General features: G+C 37.5%; 1 protein-coding gene across 1 annotated transcript in view; it reads right to left on the bottom strand.

The window, feature by feature from the left end:
• The window catches only part of LOC107596094 (microtubule-associated protein 2-like), a 43,986-nt gene that overhangs the window by 3,876 nt on the left and 17,107 nt on the right, over positions 1-23,003 (bottom strand). Inside the window, exons 7-13 of the mRNA XM_016286712.1 lie at positions 18,440-21,166; positions 18,023-18,223; positions 17,313-17,371; positions 15,773-15,958; positions 15,279-15,423; positions 14,291-14,347; positions 12,591-12,910 (exon numbers count right to left, since the gene is read on the bottom strand). Coding sequence (XP_016142198.1) covers positions 12,591-12,910; positions 14,291-14,347; positions 15,279-15,423; positions 15,773-15,958; positions 17,313-17,371; positions 18,023-18,223; positions 18,440-21,166 — 3,695 coding nt within the window. The remainder of the gene's footprint in view (positions 1-12,590; positions 12,911-14,290; positions 14,348-15,278; positions 15,424-15,772; positions 15,959-17,312; positions 17,372-18,022; positions 18,224-18,439; positions 21,167-23,003) is intronic.

Raw genomic sequence — 23,003 nt, 5'->3', positions numbered from 1 at the left:
AAACCAGTCATAAGGGTGACTTTTTTTTTTTTATTATTATTTTTATTGAGATTTATACATAATCTGAAATCGGAACAAATAAGCTTTCCAATGATGTATGGTTTGATAGGACAGGTCAATATTTGGCCGAGATACAACTATTTGAGCATCTGAGGGTGCAAAAAATGTAAATGCTGAGAAAATCGCCTTTAAAGTTGTCCAAATTAAGTTCTTAGCAATGCATATTACTAATCAAATTAAGTTTTGACTAAATATCTTAATGGAACATGATGTTTACTTAATAACCTAGTGATTTTTTGGCATAAAAGAAAAATCGATAATTTTGACACCCAGCGGTTTTTTTTTTTATTGCTAAAAATATACCCAAGCGACTTAAGAGTGGTTCTGTGGTCCAGGGTGTGGGTGTGTGTGTGACTCACACACACACACACAGACAGTTAAAAGGCACAGAGAACTATGTTGCTAAATGCATAAAAATGGTTAACTGAGCTGCAAATCAAGCAGAACTGATCCATATGCTGAAGATGCCACAACATTAAGAAAAACAAGTGCAATGAATATCACAAATCCAGCATCAAATCACTGAATCAAATGACACACATTCAGCTGTTTATAAATTCATGGCGAAGTTAACATTGCAGTGGGTTCTGATTCAGATACTGGTGCATTTGGACAAAAACGAAGTCAAACTTCAGTTATTTCAGAGTAATAAATAACTGTTATTACTGAGGAGCTTGATGAATGTTGATAGGAGTCTTTCATTTCTGTCACAAAAGTGATCTAGCTCATCAAATACTTAACCTAAACTAAATAGACAGCGTAAGTAATGTTTTCTGGAAACCAAACCCATGACCTTGGCATTGCTAGCGTCATGCTCTACACCTTGTGGTCATTATAGCTTTGCTGTAATAGTCACTCACAGTGACTGACTGCTGCTGCGAGGGGAAGAAAAAGCTAATCTGATTGAAGTGCAGACATGACTCAGCACATACCAGCGCTGACATTTAGAAAACACCTTGTCAATACGCACAATCAGAAACAACAGAGAGACTACGACTCGCAAAACCTAGTGAGCTGACTATGTAGCAGCATAGCCCTTTGGGATTTTTTTAGGCATAATTATACTGCTGCCTTGGTCAAATTGTGAGTCAGCATTGTATCCTTTGCAGCAAAAGCAATCCCATAAATTCACTGCAACATACTTGGTAAAAAAAAAACAGGATAACAGACAAAGAGAAATGTCAATTATTAACATGTTGAAAATTACTACTAAAACTTTCAAATCTAAATCAAAATTAAATGTTGTGACTCTGAAGACTGGAGTAGTCACTGTTAAAAAATTCAGATTTTCCATTAAAGGAATAAATTACACTTAAAAATATATTAAAATAGAGAACAGTTCTTTTAAATTGCAATAACATTTAATAAGTTTACTGTTTTTACTGCATTTTTTTATTAAACAAATGCAGCCTTTTAGTGAGCATAAGAAACTCTACTACTACTACTCCATGGTACAGTCTGTTGAGCAAAACTGTAAGTATATAAAAAATAAACACTTTTTTTCTCAGAGAAACTGGAAATATTGAAAAGAAGGGCTGATGATGTGTTGTCTTGTTTTGATATGACTTCCATACAGTTGACACACAAGTGTTGATAGGTCAACATCAAACACCTGCATTACAGTCTACAAATACATACATATGGGCAGTGTTGGGGGTAACGCATTACAAGTAACGTGAGTTACGTAATCAGATTACTTTTTTCAAGTAACTAGTAAAGTAACGCATTACTTTTTAATTTACAAGAGAATATCTGAGTTACTTTTTCAAATAAGTAACGCAAGTTACTTTTTTTTCCAATTTATTGATTGACAAGTCTCCTGTCCCCATGTTGAGAGAAATCAGAAGATGTTACTGTAGTTCTAAAATAAATATGAATATTCATTAACTCATCTCACTCACAAAAAAAAACACAGATTCAGTATTCCTCAAAATTGATAAAAATAATGCAACTCAGAATATGACGCAAACCTGCAATAATTAAATGTTAAACAGCACAAATATCCTTTATGTATTTAATCCCATTCTATTAACCAATGTCTTTGCTTCTGACCTTCGATGATCCAGTTCAACCGTACTAATAAGCAAAAATTACTCTAGACAAACATTTGTGTGTCTTTTTTTATTGCTGAAGTGTGTTGAAATTTCTTCTTCTGCATTCTACTGTACAGACGTAAATGTACTTTCCCTTCAGACTGAGGCTTATTCATTTCACTTTTGGTGTGAAAAGGCTTTTATATTTGCCAAAAATATAACTTTTTTTATTTTAAAAACAAACAAGCAAGCCCTGCCCAGATTTAAAAAGTAACGCAAAAGTAACGTAACGCATTACTTTCCATAAAAAGTAACTAAGTAACGTAATTAGTGACTTTTTTATGGAGTAACGCAATACTGTAATGCATTACTTTTAAAAGTAACTTTCCCCAACACTGCATATGGGGTGTATATATTTTCACAAGATGAACAACAAGAAGGGACTTCAGTTTTGTATATTATCCCATATACAGGTTTTTCATATTATATCTGATGTGTGTGTTTATTGAAGATCGCATCTATATGATGTTTGATTCTGCCACGGCAGGCATTTTGTCCTATCTGTAGCTTTGAGCATCCAGTGCAACAGAAATGAGTCTGGAACATTTCTAAGTTGGAAGTCTAGGACCCTCAGATCCAGAAAGGAAGCAAAATGTTCATATTTAATCCTAATGGACATAGTAAAGGGTCAAAAATCGTGGAGGTCTATTGGCTTTGGAAAAGAAGGAGATATATGGAGAGAGGGAGCAGTACATACATTGCCTCCATGGGGCGAATGCTTCAGATTATCGTTGGATCCGCACTTTGACTGTACGTGACTGAAGTCCAGCTTCTTGTTTAAAATTTGAATCTAGAAAATACAAAGCTCTTTTAATGAAGATGGAAGCACACACACTTACATGCACATACAGAGAACTGGTAGCTGTGCATTGGTTAGATGACAGCCCATAACTCCAACCAAAGATGGACCTGACACCACTGTCGATGTGCTCACAGCACCTGCAGCCAAAATCAACCAAGCAATACCCAGTCGATAAAAGTGAAGCACTGAAGAAACAACAAAGTTGAGCAGAGGTCAACTTTATGCAAATGTGCAGCAACACAATGCGGCGACTACCATTCGGCAGTGGAGAGAACCAACAGTGCAGAGACATTGTGATTTAATCACTGTCAGCATGAACACCCCTTAAGGGTTAAACTACAGCTGTACTAATTGTTGACACTCTTTCCAACAGTTAGACCCCCATATGCTGCATCAACACAAATAAGAAGCTTTCACTTATTTTATGCTAATTAATGCTGAAAGTTTCTCCATTTAGTGAAAGCATCACACTGAAGGGCTGAATAGATTAACACAGAGGTAATTCCTGATGAACATTACAAATTTAATTAACTATAACATGTAAAACTCAGCCTCGTCCCAATGCCAGCAAATGTCAACTTCACTTCTTATTGGGGTCCTGATTAGCAACATTTTCAAGAATCCCCAAGAGATCGTCCTATTAAATGTGGATTTTGTGAGTCACTCTGCAGGACTCTAATTGGTGACAAAATAGTAATAGCAACTATTCTTTAAATCTTAACATAATACTGTATGTAAATCAATACCAGTCAAATTAAATAATAGTAAAAATAATAAATATAAAATAAATACAAATAAAAATAGATCACTTTAAGCAATACACACACACATTTATATAACAATATAACATAATAAATTACATAATAAAAAAGTAAATTCATGACCGGTTAAATCAAATAAATAAAAAAGATACATAATTTAAATCAAGAAAATATCATATGTAAACAAGTAATTATGTAAATATGTAATATAATACGTAAATGTATGACCAGTCAATAAAATAAAATAAAACAAAATAATAAAATAACAAAATAAAAGATAGATAATTACAGCTAATGATTTAAATTTGCATTGCCGTTCAAAAGCTTGTGATCAGTAGATTTTAAATGTTATTGAAAGAAGTCTCTTCTGCTCATCAAGGCTGCATTTATTTGATCAAAAATACAGAAAAAACAGTAATTTTGTGAAATATTATTACGTTTATGTACTTTAAATTAAAATGTATTCCTGTGATGCAAAGCTGATTTTCATCAGCCATTACTCACGTCACATGATCTTTCAAAAATCCTTCTAATATGATGATTTATCATCAATGATGGAAACAGTTGTGCTGCTTTTTTATTTTTTGGAACCTGTGACACTTTTTCAGGATTCTTTGATGAATAAAAAATTTTAAAACAGCATTTATTCAAAATAGACGTCTTTTGTAACAATATAAGTTTTTACTATCACCTTTTAACATCCTTGCAGAATAAAGGTATTAATTTCTTTCAAAAATAGAAAGAAAAAAAATGTACTGACCCCAAATGTACTGACCCCTTTTGAATGGTGTATATATGTATATTGTTACAAAAGATTTCTATTTTGAATAAAATTCAAAGCAGAAAACATTAACTAACTAATCCCAAACATTTAAATGGCAGTGTAAGAGAAATGGCATTCTTCTTTAAGGACAGTGAATTTATTTTCATAGTGCAAAAAAAATCAATAATTTTTTTAATTGGGCCTTTTGATAGAAGAAGCTCATCGGACCTAAGAGGTCAAGCAAAATCATTTTTATGAATCAGTCTGTATGAAGTATAGTCTATAAAGGCTAACTGTACTGCAGTCTATCAGACACCCGAGTCAAGCAATGATATCTGATATGATATATACTGCTGTAGTCAATTTACAGTGAAAGTTTCACACATCATCTGATGCACAATCCATTTAGCTGTTACTGCAGTGGAACAGAAGCCTTCAACAGTGCACTCATAACCAAGCTTTTGTATGCTTTTAACTGGCCTCAGCTGCTTTCTAATTTAATTTATGAGGGAACAGGGATTAGGATCTGCGCCGGTTCAGAAAGCAGGTCAAAGTGAACAACTGTAGTCAATGCTACTGAAATCTCTTGAACACACATCCTTACACACATATCAGTCTACCGAGAGACTGCAAACCTGAATGAGGTGCACATAATATCAGCAGAAGGGCTAATGGAGAACAAAGCACAGATGATGACCCTTTGGGGAGAGAGACAGCTGCAGTGGAGCCAGAGCGAGCGTCTGTGTTTAGTCTCCAGAGATACATGAGTCATGAAAGTTCTTGACTCTACATACATTCTTCAAGCTATGACTAATGTGGTAGGTTCAACTTTGAGTGATCAAAAGTGCCATAAAACATACACAAACACACAGAATATGTTAAATGGGTCACATAATGATTAATCCAATTTATCTCAATCTTTTGAGATATTTTGTGTTCATTGTACATGTAAACATATTGTAACATACAGAACTCAAAATTTCCACCAAAGTTCAGGGCATTTATTGAAACTAAGCTGCCAGAAAAGCTTGTCTTGAATGTATATTTTAGCAACAATATTTTCAAAGTCTTAAAGGCACAGCAGGACAAATAAATGTATTTTTATGGCTCGGAAAGTTGGAAGTGAAATATGGTCATAAAAAACTACATTTTGAAAAAAAAACTTCATGGACTTCATATTATATGATCTCAATGGGAATGTTACTCTGCAGGACTCGCTAATTGGTGGCAAAATTGTTTAGTAATAGTAACTTTTTTTCTCTCTTTACATTTTAAAATAATACAGTGTGTAGTTTTATGACCAGTCAAATAAAATAAAATAAAATAAAACATAACTGAAATTACATTTTAATGACAATGCTCGTCAAGGCACCAACAGACTCTTTATTTTTCTTTATTTTTCTTTAAGTATAATTTAAATAATATAAGTCTTATATACTAAATTTTAAGAAATGAGGTATGATATTATCTCAACAGGAATGTCAGAATGGTATTTATTGTATGAAATATACATCTGTTATGATGAAAAACACAGTGGGGGAAAAGAAATAAAAGGTATGATACAACCTCAAAATCACAATCATTCTTAAAATTATGAATTAAACGATAAAGTACACATTATTAATTATATCTGTAAAGTATATCTGTAAAGTAAAAACATTGTTTTTATGTTTGAAAGAGAACAGATGCAAATATCTACATAACACAGCTTTAGAGTTGATGTAGCTTTTAGATATTTTAGAATATTAATCTAATGAAGTGTTCTGACATTATTAAACACACACATGCTTTCCGAGTTTCTTTGATTTTCGAGTTTTCAGACTGTCCCTGTCTGCTTCAGTGGCCCTCAGTAGATATATTATGTCATTAAGGCACAGACAGGCAGAGCACCCTCACCCAATCTCACCCTTGGGCAAACACTGACTGGCAGTGGCCGCCACATGCCTGGTCACTCAACCCTGAGAGATTGTGGTTCATGTCACTGTCTCTTAGACCTGTTCTTTGAGTGACTATGCTGGGTAGACACCCGCTGTCATCCAAGGGTGAGGGAGCATTTGGGCCCAGACAGATTCAGGCCATGACAGAGGTTATACAACACGCCCCTCCTCAGGGTGTCCTGAGTGCCCTAAAATGAACTCCAATGCCATTTTCACTAGATGATTCATCACTGTAAAGTCTACAGGACTCACAAGGACTTGATAAACTAGCGACAAACTTAAAAAGTGATAATGATTGAACTGTTGACTTTTAGTATTTTTAGTCATTGCTTACAAGGTGTCACACACAATCTACATTTTTGTTATTGTGTTTAAGGATTTTGTTTTTTTTTTGGATTATGACTGCTCTGATGGGGAAAAAAACTAACATTATTATTAACGTTACTAACATTATTTTATCTATTCACTCTCTGACCTTTAGAATTTATTTGACCTTTAGAATTCATTTGGAATGAAATTAGCTTTTCTTTACTAATGTACTTTTAACTTTTAAATTCAACATGAAATCAAAGTCTTATACACTGTATTAAGTAAACATAACTTAATTATATATAAAAAATATTTTGATGAATAAAAAACTCCACTAACATTATAAATGGGCTTCACTGGGGGGAAAAGACTTTAAAAGTAAGATAAAAAGTAATACACCCTGTAGGGTATCAGAGTGAATCAGACAATTTAAGATTTTATCAGATTGGTATTGAACAACCCAAAGAGCCAAATTCCACAAAGATGCCCAGGATAACAAGACAACATCATAAATCTGTCCAGATCCTAGTGCCAGCCAATATGAAGCAAACCTAACCAACCAGCTCTTTCACAGAACAGCTTGCAACTAGAGCCCTGCACGGGCCTCAAATTTAGGCCCTAGCCCGAGACGCTCAGGCCCTAGCTCGGCCCGTGTCCGACAGCTTATCAGAATTACTGGCCCGAGTGCGTCTTTCTTTCCCCTTCTCCCAAAACAGCTTATACTACTGTTTCAGCTATTAAAATAGTTCAGTTTTGTATGTAATAGCAAAGTGATTATATTTCGTTAAATTTTTTTATGAAGTTAATTTAAAAAAATGTTTGTTTGTTAAATATAAGTTTTTGTTTTTTAAAGTAACGACCAGGCGGCCAGCGGCAGACAGTGAGCCTATGTTTGATTAATTTAGCCCAGTGATGGGCAAACTTGGCCCTTCCAGGCCACTTTCCTGCAGAGATTTGATCCAACCCTGATAAAACTCACCTGCCTGTAGCCTTCTAGTAGTCTTGAAGACAATGTTTAGCTGGTTCAGGTGTGTATGATTAGGGCTGGAGATAAACTCTGAAGGAAAGTGGCCTGGAAGGGCCAAGTTTGCCCACCCTTGATTTAGCCTTCTCAAAATAGTTCAGTTTTGTATGTAATAGCAAAGTGATTATATTTCGTTAAATTTTTTTATGAAGTTAATTTAAAAAAATGTTTGTTTGTTAAATATAAGTTTTTGTTTTTTAAAGTAACGACCAGGCGGCCAGCGGCAGACAGTGAGCCTATGTTTGATTAATTTAGCCCAGTGATGGGCAAACTTGGCCCTTCCAGGCCACTTTCCTGCAGAGATTTGATCCAACCCTGATAAAACTCACCTGCCTGTAGCCTTCTAGTAGTCTTGAAGACAATGTTTAGCTGGTTCAGGTGTGTATGATTAGGGCTGGAGATAAACTCTGAAGGAAAGTGGCCTGGAAGGGCCAAGTTTGCCCACCCTTGATTTAGCCTTCTCAAATCATCACGACTTGCCTAAAATAAAATCTATAGATATAAAACAGTTCAAGCATATAACAATGTTTAAACGTTAAACCTAGATAAATGTGCGCTATATCCAATAGAATGTGCGGAGAGTGGAAGCTAAAGAGCGCTCTGCAAGACATGGAGGCGCCAGCGCGATCACTTGCATTTTTTTCAGTGGATATGCCGTCATTTTTGCTCATAAAGGTAAGAGTAAAACATCATTCGTAGCTGTAAAGGGTCTACTTTTATTTGTGTGCACTTTTTGGTGTGCACAATTTGCGTAAAAAAGTCGGGGCCCGTCGGGTCCGGGCTGAAATGCAGGGCTCTATGCAACATTAACAAAAAAGAACACATTGATAATCCCAACTCAGGAAGGAGTTTGTCAAATTTGGGGCAAGTAACCAAGATTAATGGTCAAAGAGATGCACAGCTGACCATCACATGTAAATCCATGGTAGAAATCATGAACTACATACTTCCTCGGACAGGTTTCCCCCACCCAGGACAAAGACCAGGCTCCTTAAAGACCTTTTGACCTTTTTGTTCCTCACAAAGCACACCCTCACAGAACGACAGAGAGGCTGTTTTTTACATGTGTAGATGCATCTAAAATCATCTTAAAAGGACTTATAAACAAATATCAGTCCATTGCATAACTTCATAGCATGTATGTAACCCACACATTTGTTCTAATACATAATGTTCTAATCACTCATTGTGTATGTATTTTTAATAACTATTGAATAGCTTAAGGGTTCATATTCATGTTTAGTATGTGTGTGTTTGAATCTTCTTGCTTAAAATATTTCTTCCAATCAATTCTTTGTCAAATGTATCATATTCTTGTTATAGAAATCATGTTCAAATTATACTCTGCAAGAGCGGGAAAATTCGGATCATGTGACTGATAAGATAACATGTTGATTTATGTATTGGGAGGAGAAACATAGCAACACCCCGAGCTAAGACAATGTCTAATTGGTCAAGACACCATTTGGGATGTGTCCAACAGCCATGTTTAAATACTCGGGACACCATCAAATTATGCTTTTTCTTGCCTTTTTGCCACCGCGTTTTGTTCGCCACTGAACTTCCAGCCAATCAGCAACCTTGGGAAACCCCTTTCTGCAACGATGACAACAAAAGAGAAACCCTTAACACAAAGGCAATGCAAGTACAACCTCCAGATTCTAGCTGAACTGGTACATTTAATATAAAGTTTATAGCCTCATTGAGTCAGTTGGAAAAAGATGGATTGCCCCCTCCAGGTTGGGGGGGGAGTTGCTCCCTCAAGTGGAGGAGTTTAAGTATCTCGGGGTCTTGTTCACGAGTGAGGGAAAAATGGACCAGCAGGTTGACAGACGGATTGGTGCTGCGTCCGCAGTAATGCGGTCCTTGTACTGGTCTGTTTAGGTGAAGAAGAAGCTCTCAATTTACTGGTCGATCTACGTTCCTACCCTCACCTATGGTCATGAACTCTGGATCATGACCGAAAGAATGAGATCGCGGATACAAGCGGCAGAAATTAGTTCCCTCTACAGAGTGGCTGGGCACACCCTTAGGGATAGGGTGAGGAGTTCAGTCACCCGGGAGGAGCTCGGAGTAGAGCCGCTGCTCCTCCGCATCGAGAGGAGCCAGTTGAATTGGCTCGGGCACCTGTTTCGGATGCCTCCTGGACGCCTCCCTGGTGAGGTGTTCCGGGCATGTCCCACTGGGAAGAGGCCTCGGGGCAGACCCAGGACACGTTGGAGAGACTATGTCTCCCAGCTGGCCTGGGAACGTCTTGGGGTTCCCCCAGAGGAGCTGGAGTAGGTGTGCGGGGAGAGGGAAGTCTGGGGGGCTCTGCTGCACTGCTTCCAGTCTCGGATAAGCGGAGGAAGATGAGATGAGACAGCCTCATTGAGAGACTCAATGCGAGGGTTAATTAGATGATTGATGGTTGTTCAGGTCTATGCAATTGTATATATTGCCATAAACTTGGGATTTCATATTTTCACTCTTCTAAACTCATTCTTTCCTCACGTTCTCTCTTTCTGCAACTTGTGTGAATGTATGAGTGTGTATGTTTATGTGTTATGTGTTAGATGTATCCAATAAAGCCTTATTTATATTGAAAAGAGAAGTATCTTGTGTTTTGTGCTTACAAGTTAATGTCTTAAACTGACGATCTTGTTTTGATTGACCCATTTCCCTTACATCCTCAATAGAAATGTTATCAAATTAATTGTTAAAAAACTATTTAAAAATATTTTTTAAAACATATAAATTTATAACATTTCTATTGAGGATGTAAGGGAAACGGGTCAATTTAGCTCAAAGGGAATCATTTAAGATTTTATAGGGAATTTGGACAGAATCACTGTTTTAAGGCTGATCACTGAGTCGGCCAGCGATTCATTGAACGAGTCGTACAACATCAACTCTGCATGGATATTAATATCCAAAATATAGTGAAAACACTATTTATTAGCACAGTAACAAGATCGTCAGTTTAAGACATTAACTTGTAAGCACAAAACACAAGATACTTCTCTTTTCAATATAAATATTTTACATATATAAATTTATATGTAAAAATGTTCCAACTTTTCCAAATCTAATCATTTCATGATAGAAAAAAGTCCTAACCAACATTTTTCTTCATTTAATACTGCTATATTGCTACTATATTAATATTGAGCTGTTTTGTCAAAGTTTTACTTCAAAAGTGCAAGAAAAACTGATCTTCCCCCATTAAAAAAAATTTCTCAAGAACTGAAATCTTACACACTGTCTCTAAGACATACACAACAGACAAACTCAATTACTCCAATGTCACTTAATTTCCTTCCTTATCATTTCTCATTGCAGTCTCCCACCCCAGTAACCTCACAATCTCCCACTCCTCTGGCTGATGAAATTATTTTCTCTGCACCGCTGCACTCTGTCACAAGCCAGACATAAATATGTCACTCCAACACGCAGCATACACCCTGGTCATTACAGCAAGCTTGCATGAAATGACATAAAGACACAAGGAGTGTTTACATCACGAGCCTGTCCTCATCGTCCCGGCTGAACTCTGTTCAACCTGGAAAACAAACCTTCCAGTAAAGACCAGTATGTCCTAGACATAAAAACCACCCTAGTGCCTATCTGTATGTGCATTTATGTGTGTATACTCAAAGTTTCCACAATCCCAGGATGCAGTCCAGTTGTTCTACAATCTACTATAAAATCCAAACAGAGTTCTGTAATAGAACAGTCTATCTAGCATTTCCCTAAGAGAGGCAGAAATACTAAACACAGTCACACAAATATTCCATTAATTATTTTTTTCAGTACTGGGGCAAAACTTGAAGGTATCTGATAGTGTTAAAAGTGTTTACAAAAATCCATATGTTTACATTTAAATACATATTTTTAAACTACCATTCAAAAGTTTGGGGTCAGTTAGATTTAATGGTTTTAAACAAAGTCTCTTTTTCGCACCAAGGCTGCATTTATTTGATCAAAAATACAGCAAAAACAGTAATATGGTGAAATATCTTTCAAAATGTAATTTATTCCTGTGATGTTAATATTTTTGTTGTAACATTATAAAAGTCTTTAATGTAACTTTTGATAAATTTAATGCGTCCTTGCTAAATAAACGTATTAATTTATTTAAAAAAAAACTTACTGACCCAAACTTTTGAACAGTAAAAATATAAACAATATAATATAAAATTACACACATAATTTAATATAATGTAATTAATGACACATTTACTGTATATATTGAAACTATATAACTTTAATATATATTTAGGAGTATCAATTTAATAATTATTTATAACAAAAAAAAAGATGAAAACATGCAATTAATTGAATCGTCTTGCCATATAATTTATTTTTTTAAATCAACTGATGAAAGGTAACATGAAAGATAAATGTAATGTCATGATTTTGACAAACTAATGTATAAAAACAAAAATCTCTGATTCATTTCAAAATGCAAATGTTGCTATTTAAAATAAATATTTAAATTAATAAAAAAAAAATAATGAGGTAAAGTTTTGGAGCATGCTTTGTTTCATGCCATAAGAATAAATGCCATGTCATAAGAATAAATTACCTTCCAGTCAGGGAAGGAACAAGGCAATCTAAGACGAGTGAACTGGCCTAAGAGCTATTATGTGCAACCATTAGTATGCACACAGTACATGCGTACATAAGGCAATAGTGATGAGTGCGAGATACAGTAAAGCACACTTGAAAGGACAATGTGCCCACAAGGGACAGAATCGACCCTGAAGGTGCATAACAACAGCAAGAAAAACAGATGGGGAGGGGAAAAGAGAGTGGAAGCTGAGGTGAAACCAGGACGAATCATGAGCATTTGGACTTGCCTGGCCCCCCTTGGGCTGGTACTTGATGTTATCAATAGAACGGATCTTGGATTTGACGTTCTTGAGGTCAGGCAGTGGCTGGTTAATGACGCGCAGCTGTTTGGGTGTAGTCGCCGGGGATTTTGGAGGCGTTCGGATGATGGCCACTTTCTTTTCCTGGGACAGCAGGCTGAGAGATTTGGGGGTGCCCGGTGTGTGGGGGGTGCCTGGAGTACGGCAGGAGTAGCTGGGAGGGGTTCCAGGGGTGATGGCCATGGACATGGGCGTGCGGGGTGTAGAGGTGCCACTGCGGGCCGAGCGGGACCGAGTAGTCTCTGCGCCTTCAGTGGAAACAGAAATTATCAATTTAAATGCTCGAAATCAGGAAGTGCAACATCAGCAAATGAATGTGAAGATGACTTGTTCATATTTTCTCACAGAAAATATACAGTGAAGTCTAAATTCCATTAACGAAAATGCTCCTATTATGTTTATTTTTTTCTAATTTAATCTTTTTTATTTTTTCAAGTTATTTTATCAGCATAACAATTTGAGAAAAAACTACAGCAACACCGCATAAGATACTGAACCTTGTTTTCAGAAAGTTAAATATGTTTAATGTTTAATAACACTGATATACTGTACAATGTGTTTTTTTAAAGATATTATTTCTTTTATTCAGCAAGGTTGCATGAAATTGATCGAAATTGACAGTAAAGACATTTTACAAAAAAAAATCTACTTCAAATAAAAGCTGTTTTTTAAACTTTCATTAAAGAATCCTGAAAAAAGCCTCACTGTTTCCACAAAAATATAAAGCAGCACTACTGTTTTCATTATTAATAATAAGAAATATTTCCTGAGCACCAAATCAGCATATTAGAATGTCTCAAGGATGTGATATTTTAAAATACATTCAAACAGAAAATAGATACTTTAAACTGTAATAATATAATTAAGTTTTTATTGTATTTTTGATCAAATAAATCTGGACCTGGTGAGCATAAGAGGTTTCTTTCAAAAACATTTTAAAAAGTACCCCAAGACAACAATTTTTTAAAATAAATATTATATTTATTATTCAAAAAAATACAAATATTATATTTAATATTTAGTCTTACTACAGATTTTTTACTTGCTTATATATATAAATAAGTAAAAACAGACTTAATATCTTATGCAATGTTGCTTCTCAAGCAAGTGTATCTTGCTTTAAAGATTTTTAGATCTTTTTACTGGAAAACAAGTAAAAGAAGACCAGTCATAAGATCATTAAGAAGTCATTTTTTGCACTTCTTGCAGACTTTTGGTCACCACTGTAGATGATGATGACAATGATAGATATGAAATCGTATTACTGATTTTTAAACGTCATAATGCATACAACAATTTTTAATGGACTTAAAATGGCACAAACACAAAAAGAAAAAGTAATTATACTCACATGCATAATGGGAAAGGTAAGGTGTAGACAAAAAAGTGAAAAAAAAAATCCTTCTGTATAACAGTGCCCATGAAAAATTATTCACCCTTTTTGGATTAGTTAGTTTAGATGTGAGTAGTGAACATTGTGTTTCCAATGCTGTAAGAAAATGTGCAATGGAGGTGAATAATTTTTTATGGCACTGTATTTTTTATGGTGACTGCATCCTTGCACAGGACAGCAGGTATGAAAGACCGACAACAAACAGGGTGAAACATTAGGGACGGATCCTCTATACCTGTCATACTATGAGACCTGCCTGTCCTGTGCTGTGCTTTGACTTCAGTACGGAAAGCTACAGGAGCAGGGTGAAGAGAAAGGGTAAGTATATAGTGAGATTGAACGTGTCCTATAATAGATCCAAATGTGTCCAAAAAGCTCTTAGGAAACACTTCAGATTCTTCAGGCACCTCACAAAAAGAGTTTAGATTAGTGCTTCTTTTATCAATTTTAGCAGCACATACTGGCTTTTGGTAATATGCAAATAAAAACAATATAGATAAAATGTCTTCTATTCATTTGATTGTAGTAAAATGTGTATAATCAAATCAGCGATGATTAAGTCTGATCAGTGTCGAATATTATTATTATTATTATATAGTGGTTGTACTTGTATTTAAAAAATAAAGATGTATATTGCTTATCTGCTGGTTATTTTTACTTATAAGCCACTTTTAGAAGTAGTATGTATTATGTCAGGATGTGCATTAAACAGCCTGTTAAGTGTCCATTCAATTTCTATCATTCTATCTAGAGACATAAACAATAAAAAAATACATTTTATAGGTATAAGCAGAGCCGATCCTCCCTATACGCAAAATACGCAAGCTGCGTAGGGCCCACGAAACACCAGGGGGCCCCCTTGCTTTCAAAGATGATTTAATTTTAGTTTTGTTTTTGAATTTGGCCAGCAATTATGAAAACATAAATGATAATTTATTTTAATGTGGTGCGCTGTCGCCCTTTTTAAGTAAAAATCTATCAAATCATGTAATGTGAATGTCGTACAGTCTTGCTCGAGACTATAAAAACGAGTTGAAAGCGTACCGAGCCAGCGGAAATGACATTCGAGACGGAGTGAAACACAGACAAATGCGTTTCATTCATTCGTTCATAACCACTCATACCCCACTCCTACACCCCAACCCCCCCTCCCCCCGACACAGTTTTGCGTAGGGCCCCCAGAAGTCTAGGATCGGCTCTGGGTATAAGAGAATGCCTCTTACATGTGGGTCTGCGTGGTGCTGTTGACCCAGAGCTGGTAATGGAAGTGGAACTCTCCTCATGATCAGCCATGTGTGGGCGGCGGGTTAGTATGGATGCTGGCCGTGGAAGGGACGACCTCTTCTCTGGGCTCCGAGAACCACCATCCTGAGGACAGAGTCATTCATCCTGTTAGAATCATGGTAAACTTAATGGGATAGTTCACCCACAAATTAAAATTTACTCTCCCTCATGTCATTATTTTTTCCGAATTAACAACATTTTATGGAAAACAAATCTTAATAATTCATAACACTTCAACAATTCTTCTTTTCTTTTTCTTTTTGTATTCCATAGAAGAAAGTCATACAGATTTGGAACAACATGAGGTGAGAAAATCATTAATTTTCACTTTTAGCTTAACAAATTCTAGGACGACATGTTCTTTGAAAGTTCTAGATTAGTTAGTATTGTGCAGAAGCAAATAGTTTTTCGAACCATCTCGCTCCCTGCTTACCTTTACAGCATATAAATTTAGCAATACTTGTGGGCCTGCTGAAGAAGGGCGGGGCTCATAAAGATCTGCCTCCACCAACGGGCTCCTTTTATTGGAGGAGCTGGCAGAGTTCGGCCGGGCCGGCAGCAAAGCCTCTGCCCGAATTTTAGAGGTGGGGATCTTTGTTAGTGTTGTGGGATTGGAGGTCTATGATGAGAGGAACACGGACAGATGAGTGATTCATGCACAGTGAAAATGAAACAAAAAATTATATGAAAATCATCATGAGAGCATGGGCCATTAAACTGCTTGAGGGGGCACAATGTATCAATTTAAGGTTAAAGGAAATAAGGCAAAAAGGTCATGCAAACTTGCAAAACAAACACAAAACAGATATAAGATGGGATGTGCAGGCAATACAAAGAGTGGAAATCAGGGAGGCATCTGAGGCGCAAACATATACTGTATGTATATATTGAATTCTTGGTATCACCAAAAATTACTCTGTAACAAATGACAAAATGTAAAAGAGGACCTTTGGTATGTTTGTGTGTCGTTGTCAATGTTATTTGATCTATGTGAAATGTTTTGAAGTTGATTTAAAAATAATATAATTATTGCCACTAAAATAAAAACCAAGCCACAATGTGTCTTTCGTTATTAATTATTGCTGTTATTTCTGTATACCTGAGCCGATCTTTATTACACTGAACAAAATTATAAACGCAACACTTTTGTTTTTGCCCTCATTCGTCATGAGCTGAACGGGGCATCTGAGGCGCAAACATATACTGTATGTATATATTGTGTATGTATATATTGAATTCTTGGTATCACCAAAAATTACGCTGTAACAAATGACAAAATGTAAAAGAGGACCTTTGGTATGTTTGTGTGTCGTTGTCAATGTTATTTGATCTATGTGAAATGTTTTGAAGTTGATTTAAAAATAATATAATTATTGCCACTAAAATAAAAACCAAGCCACAATGTGTCTTTCGTTATTAATTATTGCTGTTATTTCTGTGTACCTGAGCCGATCTTTATTACACTGAACAAAATTATAAACGCAACACTTTTGTTTTTGCCCTCATTCGTCATGAGCTGAACTCAAAGATCTAAGACTTTTTCTATGTACACAAAAGGCCTATTTCTCTCAAATATTGTTCACAAATCTTAAAACACATTTTAGAGTGGCCTTTTATTGTGGCCAGCCTAAGGCACACCTGTACAATAATCATGCTGTCTAATCAGCATCTTGATATGCCACACTTGTGAGGTGGATGGATTATCTCGGCAAAGGAGAAGTGCTCACTAACACAGATTTAGACAGATTTGTGAACAATATTTGAGAGAAATAGGCCTTTTGTGTACATAGAAAAAGTCTTAGATCTTTGAGTTCAGCTCATGACAAATGGGGGCAAAAACAAAAGTGTTGCGTTTATAATTTTGTTCAGTGTATATAGATTTGATTATCTTTTGACAACCTATAGATAACCAAGATTTACACTTGAATTGGGATCATCATATTTGTACGACTGAAATCTAATGTGAAGCTTACAGATGCCCAGTCTCTAGAGTGCCTGGCCACACTGAAGGGCAGTCGACCATCTGCAGACACTGCAGAGAGAAAGAGAAAAAGAGAGGCTGAGAATGACTTAGAAATACATACTGTGACCATGACGATGACCACTGAGTTATATGCTCTCCAATGAAAATAAAACCAACTGAACATTACACACAATCAGATACACTGCAAAAGCAATCTTGTATACAAAAGCAGCCACATGAGCTTGAAATTATAGTCTGAAAGCTTTTTATATTTATTTACACTCATTTCAGAGAACTGAAGTGTGCAATGTGATAGGTATGACTGGTCAAAGATAATCTTGCCTCAAACTCAGGCCATTTGTAGAGTCAATGTTGCTATGTGAGCTGGTCAGATGTTACATCTAACAGAGCAACATTCTGAAAGCACCACAAAACCACAGTGTTTAACTTTTCAAGCAAATCAACAGATAAATTGCTTTTTTGTAGTTGTCTCTGAATATTAAACTGCGATTTTTGAGGTATATATATATAAAGTTTTAGATTTGATGCATGACATCTAACCAAAATGGAAATAAACATTTAAACAAAGATTTAAATATTTAATTTGTTGAAAAACATTTGAAGGGCTATATGGAAATATCATAATGGGAAAAAATACAGAATATGCAAAGAAAAGGAACATACAAAACAAAACAAAATGTCACTTCCAGCAACAAAAACCTTTTTTCTTCTTCATCTCATCCTTCTGGATGGGTACTGACTCCTTGCGAACAGGTTTGCGTTCAGGGGTGGTGATTCTTCCTTTGGCCCTGCCGCCTTTAGCCCTCTGTTTTGCTGGTTTCTCTGCGTGTGGTTTCTTGACAGGGCTCATCACTCTGGGTAAAGGCTCAATTTTCTCTGTGGCCATGCTAATATCATCATCTACAGAGTACATGAGGTAAAACAGGCAAACTACTTTTATACCAGGATGCAAACATACATTTACTTGCCCTCACAGAAACAAAAAAATCTGACTGTGCTTCAATCCAACTAATATACAACTGTTTTAACTTACCTAAAAAGATAGGAAACAATTAAGCTGAAAGGTTTTGACATTTGCTGAGCAAATTTCATGCAAAACAGATATTAAAATCACACCTTGAGTATCCACCCAGGAACTGTCTAAGATGGAGTCATCGATGGTAGTTTCATCTTTGTAGTCATCATAGCTTTGAGTTGGGGCCTCACTCTCTGGTACTTCTATCTCTTTAGCTGGACATACAGGAGGTTCAACAGGTTCTGGAACATCTACGACTTCCTCCAAACTGGGAGCCTCCATCTCTACTTCCTGTGCCATTTCCACAGCCTCCTCCTCCTCTTCCTCCTCTTGGAGGAGCTGTGGATGTTGCTCCTCAGAGGGAGCTGAGAAGCGTACACTGTGTCCAGAGACTTCGCTCTCATCAATGGTCTGCACTACCGTAATAAAATCATCTTCCACTGTTACTACTGACTCAATCGCAGCTTTAGGCTCAACAGTGTCTTCTGCAGCTTTGGCCCCTTCCAAGACTTCCTCGTCTTCCTCTTCTTCTTTCTCAACCACTTTTTCCTCCTCGTTTTCGTCCACAACCTCATCTGGTTCAGTTTTATCTGCCACCAGCTTCTCTTCCACATTAAGAGCTGGCTTTGGTTCTGGCATGACCTCATCAGGCTCCTCAGCAAGCTCTACCTCTTCCTCTACTTTTTGAGTCACCGTGGCATCAAGAGGAGCCTCGTCTGTCTTTGAAGGAGCTGGCTGAGGTTTCTCCTCTGCAACATTCTCTTTGAGGGTCTGCACTGAGTCTTTCTGCTTTACCTCCTGCTCAGACGGTCTCTCCTCTCTAAAATATTTCTCAAAAGACCCAACGGGAGATAATCTATTAGGATCTGTTTTAAGAGTCTCTTTCTCACATGGTGATCTAGGTTTTTCAGTGTCACCAACATGCATTTTCTCCTCGTCAGTAGCACTTTCTACAGAAGATGCTGGGGATGGTCTGATGGGCCGAGCAATTCTGTCCTTTGCAGCTCCAGTGAGTTGGTAGGCATCCTCTGCATCCACTTCTTCATAAGCTTCCTGATGTACAAGGTCTGGTTTATTCTTCACCTTCTCCCTGAGTTCCTGGAGCTCCCGCTCCTCCTCTACACTCAAAGGTCGGTCCTCCATCTCCAATTTGCGAATTTGCCTCTCATAGTCAGCTATTTCAGCTTCGGTTTCAGCTGAAAGTTTGGAACCTGCATCAAGATCAGGCTTTGCTTCCTCAAGAGTAACCGTCACCTTTGGTGTGATAAAGGTTTCAGCTTGTTTGTCTAACTGTCCTTTCTCGTTATCAGGTAGAGTTGGACTCTTGGTTTCTTCCAAAGGTTCAGTATTCAACAGATCAGATTCCTCTTGATTGGTCTCTCTAGAAGGTTTTTCAGAAGGTACAATTTCGATTTCAAAGGAATCTTCATTCCTTGGCTTTTCTTCTTCTGGTTTTGCCTGTGGTGTAACAACTTCTGTTGCTTTCAGATCTTCAGTTGATAGACACTCCTGTTGTCTAAATGCAACCAGACCAGTTTCCTTCTCCTCTGATATCACAGTGTTGAATATTTGAGAAGAAGAGTCCATTGGACTGTGCACATCCGCAGGCGATGGCATGGGACCAGAGTATTCACTGAAGACACAATATCCTTGTTCCTCCAACTGCATTTCTCTCTTTGTAGCCATCTGGCCCTGGTCACCTTTGAGCAAATGTGCTAAAGAATCACTTACTAGAGAAGACATGTCCATTGGGACAGACTTCCTCCTCATAATCTCTGGGTCTGTGTTGTCAGACGTCAACCTTGATCGGGTACCTGCCAAGTCCAGCATTTCAGGCAGGTCTGGGGCCATGACAGTGCTGTTCTTGTAACAGCTCTTAGCTTGGACAGGTGATTCTGGAGACTCCGTCTGTGGACTTGTCTTTACATCAGTGACTGTTGTCTGGGGAGGTGAAAATGATGGAGCTGTGGCAGAGGCAGTTGTCTCCAGAATCAGTGGTGGAAACTGAGGGAGCTTCTCTACTGAGGGAGTGGTGACAGGAAGGTAATCAGCAGATTCATCAAGGCTCTCACTAGTATGAGACATGATGTCTGTGGCTAACGGAGAGAAGTTTCTTGGATGCCCTTGGGCATCACCATGATCCATTGCCCCAATGGTGATATTTAAAGAGTAACTTCGTTGCTCTAGAGCCAGTTTTCCAGGAGAGAGTCTGCAGTCATCTCTTCTGTCTACAGGTGATGTGGTGTGTAGTGTGTCTGTGCTACTTTTCGGAAGATCTGGTTGGACTTCCAAAGACTGTACTTGAGCCAAGGTGCTGTAGCTGATTTCAGGAAGTGGTAGGCTACCAATAGAGTCCTTTTGTTCTTCTGATGTAGTACTCAGCTCATAATACCCTTCTCCTTGAGACCCGGAGGCATCTGTCTTAATTGTAGTGGTCTCAAAATAAGCAGACATTCCAGATTTGTCCTTCATGTCCCCATCTGTTGATATTTCCAGTTGTTTGTCTTGAATCTGCCCTGATTTGACCTCAAGGATATTACTGGAGTCACACGTTTCGGTTGATGGCTGATTCACAGCACCACTTTGTCCATCAGGCTTTTCAGTTGGAGTGTTGCAAGGTTCTTTGGCATGACCCTGGTAACTTGGAGGGAGATCAAAATCCTCCATGGGGCATGTTCGAGCAAAGGGGCTTTCCAGCATATCTGTGTCTCTGACAAGGCTCTGGTAAGATGGGAGATCATCATCTGGATGCACTGCAGATTCAGTGAAGTCCATGCCAATGGGATCTGTCCTCTCACTGTCTAGTCGCTCTGCTTCCATCTTCAGAGCTGAAAGCAAATCTCAAGTAGTCTGCATTGTATTGTATTATTAATAATTCAAAGTACAATACATTTGCCAGGCCAACCACCACACAGACAGGCAAAGCTCTTGGTCAAATAAACTTCCACTTTCAAATTGCAGCAGCCGATGAGACACACATACCAATTCAGTGATGTAGTGATGGCATGGATATGACAGGACCAGCATGCAGACCCAAAACATTTAATGTTGAGTAGATGAGGTCCAGAAAATGAGGATGAAATATCCAAGAAGGTGGTCCGAACATGATACTGACGTCAGTACACCAGCAGCAAGATGGAATAAGCTCATCTAAAAACTTCTGCCAAATGCATATTCAGAGATTATGGAAAATGCATAGTGGATCTGATTTGAATTATTCAAAATATCGTATTTATTCAAAATTGTTCTGCATTTTACATAATAAAGAGAATTTAAAAAGCATGAATGTAAACCATGTGAAATGACAATGCTTTGAAAATAATGAAAAAAAAGAAATACAATTTAAATTAAATCAACAAGCTTAGCTTTTCATGTATTTTGCATTTTGACTTCTATTACAAGTCATTCAAGACTAAACCTCATGGCCCTGACAGAGATGTGGATCAAACCAGAGGACAATGCTACACATGCAGCACTCTCTAATAATTTATCTTTTTCCCACTCCCCCGTCTGACTGGAAGAGGTGGAGGTACTGGTCTGCTTATCTCTAATGATTGGAAATTTAAACCTTTACCATCTCTGAGTATCAACAGCTCCTTTGAATCGCATTCAGCCACTATTACCCAGCCTCTTAAAATCCATTTTATAGTTCTTTATCGACTCCCAGGACCACTAGGTAACTTCGTGGAAGAATTAGATGTGCTGCTCTCAAACTTTCCTGAGGATGGTACTCCCCTAGTTATGCTTGGAGACTTCAACATCCACCTAGATAAACCTCAGGCTGCAGACTTCCACACTCTGCTTGCTTCTTTTGATCTCAAGCGAGTATTAACTACGGCTACTCACAAATCAGGCAACCAACTGGACCTTATTTACACACGACACTGCTCCACTGATCATGTGCTGGTTACTCCACTACACACCTCGGATCACTTCCTCCTCACTCTTAACCTCAACATGGTTCCTGACACAACACATACCCCTACACATGTCACTTTTCGACGTAACCTACTCTCTCTCTCACCCTCCCAGCTATCTGCTATGGTTTCGTCTTTGCTTGCTTCCCCTGAACAGAAATCATCTCTTGATGTTAACCGTGCTACAGATACTTTCTGCTCCACTCTTACGTCTTGTTCAGACACTGTCTGCCCCTTGTCTTCCAGGCCAGCTTGTACCACCTCTTCTGGCCCTTGGCTATCTGATGTTCTCCGTGAGTATCATTCTAAGCTCAGAGCTGCAGAAAGAGTATGGCGTAAATCACAAAATCCTACTGACTTTAATGTATATCGATCACTCCTGTCTTCATTCTCTGCTAATGCCTCCACTGCTAAAAGGACATACTATCACAACAAAATTAACAATTCGCCTAACTCTCGCATGCTCTTTAAAACATTTTCCTGTCATTTCTTGTCTACTCCTGCTCCGGCGGTGAAACAATGGCGGACTGATGACAGCTCACTCAGGGCTGGTCTAAGGTAAGACGCCAGTTCAGTCTGTGCTGAAACGCTACTGTCAATCAAACTATCGTGGGAGGGGCCTGTTTTTGTGATGTCACACAGACAGGCATCTGAGATTGGCTCGATGTGAGAAAGGAGTAAAGATTTTAGTAGATTAAAAAAAACACTGGGTGGATCTTTATCATTATAGGGTGGTTATGTACACACA

This window comes from Sinocyclocheilus grahami, unplaced genomic scaffold (genome assembly GCF_001515645.1).
Source record: "Sinocyclocheilus grahami isolate Dianchi unplaced genomic scaffold, SAMN03320097.WGS_v1.1 scaffold214.1, whole genome shotgun sequence".
Classification (NCBI taxonomy): Eukaryota; Metazoa; Chordata; class Actinopteri; order Cypriniformes; family Cyprinidae; genus Sinocyclocheilus; species Sinocyclocheilus grahami.
This window is presented reverse-complemented; position numbering and strand designations above follow the sequence as displayed.